Source organism: Charadrius vociferus, unplaced genomic scaffold (assembly GCF_000708025.1).
Source record: "Charadrius vociferus isolate BGI_N301 unplaced genomic scaffold, ASM70802v2 scaffold251, whole genome shotgun sequence".
NCBI lineage: Eukaryota > Metazoa > Chordata > Aves > Charadriiformes > Charadriidae > Charadrius > Charadrius vociferus.
This window is the reverse complement of record NW_009646963.1, coordinates 1,582,882-1,585,362: the sequence shown is the minus strand read 5'-3', so window position 1 is coordinate 1,585,362 and position 2,481 is coordinate 1,582,882. Positions and strand designations below refer to the sequence as shown.

The following is a 2,481-nucleotide window of genomic DNA, read 5'->3' as shown; positions in this document are numbered from 1 at the left end:
AGAGGAGGAGGAGCAGGAGCAGGAGCAGGAGGAAGAGGAGGGGGCCGAGGCGGTCGGTAAGGGCCCACCTCCCCCTCACGGAGCGCAGCCCGGGGCCCGCTGCCTTCGGGGGTCAGCGGGCGTAGGGGGGGGCCGCTGCTAAAACTTGTTTCCCCCTCCCCGTTCGGTAGCGAACTACAGGTTCTCGGGGCGGGACAGCCTCATTTTCTTAGTGGATGGCACCAAGGCCATGTTTGAGTCCGACGAGAACGGAGTGACGCCCTTTGACATGACCATCCAGGTAAGGCTGCGTGCGGAGCCGCAGGGTGCTTCGCAAACCCGAAGCCGGGATGGCCTTCGGCTCCGCCGTGGGTATGGCCAGCGGGTTGTCCCTCGGCCTCATCTGGCTGTGTGAGGCCGCGGTGAAACTTGGAGCAACTCAGGTTGCTGAAGGGCTGCGGGTTTGGAAAGGTCCGTTGCCTGATGGGCTGTGCCCAGCTTTCGGTGAGGGAAACGTTTATAGAATGAGCGATCAATCCATGTTCAGGGTGGTGTGTTTGAGAGGCGTTTGTTGCGTTGATCTTGCTTGTAGAAAGGGAATGGTAATGATAAATGGCTAAGGCTGTGTACTGAAAAAAAAAAACCCTCTTGAAAAATAAGATTCCAAATTCTTTCTCCTGGTGAAATTTAGCTTAAAGCATTTGTAACAGTTCTGCTTGCTAGAGTCTGCTTGTATAAACTGCTGATTGCCAAAGACAAAACTTTTGCACCATTACTGCAACTGATTTTTTTCACATTTTGACCTGTGTGCATTTTTTTTTCAGTGCATCCGGAATGTGTATACCAGCAAAATTATTAGTAGTGACAGGGATCTGTTAAGTGTTGTGTTCTATGGTACAGAAAAGAACAAGAACTCAGCAGATTTCAAGCACATCTATGTTCTTCAGGAGCTGGACAATCCAGGTAAAGGCAGTAAAGTGGTATGAAGGTTATGTAGAAAGATGGAGTAAGGAAATTTGTGTAGTAGCATTGTCAGTAACTGGTCTCTCTGAAAAAAGAACTATCAGATAAACAACAAAGTTCCTGTTACTGAGGTGCGTGGGGAGGATAGATTTAGAAATTTATTGAAGGCTTAGAAACTTAGTGGGAGCTTAGCTTTTTCTGTTATAGTTGGTTCAGATCCCTTTCCTATGTCTTTTCTTCTATTTTAACGTGGTGGTTCACTTGCTGTCTGCTAAACCTAAGAGAATCTCAACAGAGCTCTTGAAAGCCCACCGTGTGTCTGCTGCACTTCAGAAAAGTGCGTGTACATGCTAAGGCACCACAGATTCCAGCTGATGGAAAATATCACAGAATGGCTGAGGTTGGATGGGATTTCTGGAGGTCATCTTGTCCAACCCTCCTGCTCAAGCAGTGTCAGCTAGAACAGGTTGTCCAATATGTTAATCTGTTTTGGGGTGTTCCATCTCTTATTTTTGTAATAAGTTTTGCAATTCTTGAATTTAGCTCTTCCGTTTTCTTAGAATTTCTTAGAATTACCTAGCATCTGCATGATAATGAGTGCCAGTTGCTGAATTAGAAAAAGTAGTAGGAGGAGAGCAACGAATGTATGCTAGGGGTGACAAATTCTCTGACAGCGGAGAGTCTTGTGGGGGGATTTTGTCTACTAGCTTTTAATAGCAGCCTTTAGCTCTGTGGAGGTTTGATTTAATTTTCTTAGCTAGGAGGTGCAGGTTTAATAACACATGGGGTTCTCCTGAAAGAACTGTGCCTTGTCCTAGTTTCAGAATTAATTATGACAGGGACCTGACAAGACTGCCCTAGGTTCTTCTCCCTTTTCTGGCAGCAAGTGCCTTAGGCTTCTTGCTCATCCTTTTTCCTCCCCCTTCCCTGCTTGCCCTTTTCCCTGCATTAGAGGCAGTAGCTTCACTGTGCTGATAAAGACTGCAGGTGAAAACTGGGTGTTCTTAAAAAGGAAGAGAATTTGCTGCCTCTGGAGAGCAGTGTGCTCTGGAGAAGGGAGAAATGCTATAGTTAGTTATTATGTAGTACGTAATTATGAACACTTATGCTATTAATTAGATGACAGCTGAGGAGGTGAAAGTAAAATAGTAAATGGAGGGGAAGACATTTTCAGATGAGATTTCAAAAGTGCTATAGAGTTTGAGTGAAGGACAAAGGAAGAAGCTCTGCTGAATGCAGTAGCTGAAAAATAAGAACTTGTCTCCCTTTGTAGAGTTATGGGAGAAAACTGAATCTGCTCTTGGACAGGGGGGAAAAGGAGTGATAGTTGGGCTGGAGTAATCTGCAGAGCTTTAAAAAGGCTGTCAACACCTGCCCTGAATGCTCCATGTGGTGATCTGTGGGCTGCATCTGACCTCTAGATTGATTCTGTCTGATATGAGGGGCAAGGGGGCAGTAGGAATTCTCCACCTTCCCAATGTGCCATGGAGATGCAGGACATATTTTAGGCTCCTCTTCTTTCTCTGGTGGCACAGCAAT

At 46.1% G+C, this 2,481-nt stretch overlaps 1 protein-coding gene across 1 annotated transcript in view; it reads left to right on the top strand.

The window, feature by feature from the left end:
- Positions 1–2,481, top strand: part of XRCC6 (X-ray repair complementing defective repair in Chinese hamster cells 6) — a 19,461-nt gene that overhangs the window by 7,585 nt on the left and 9,395 nt on the right. The window contains exons 2-4 of the mRNA XM_009895279.1: positions 3–56; positions 171–280; positions 804–942. Coding sequence (XP_009893581.1) covers positions 3–56; positions 171–280; positions 804–942 — 303 coding nt within the window. The remainder of the gene's footprint in view (positions 1–2; positions 57–170; positions 281–803; positions 943–2,481) is intronic.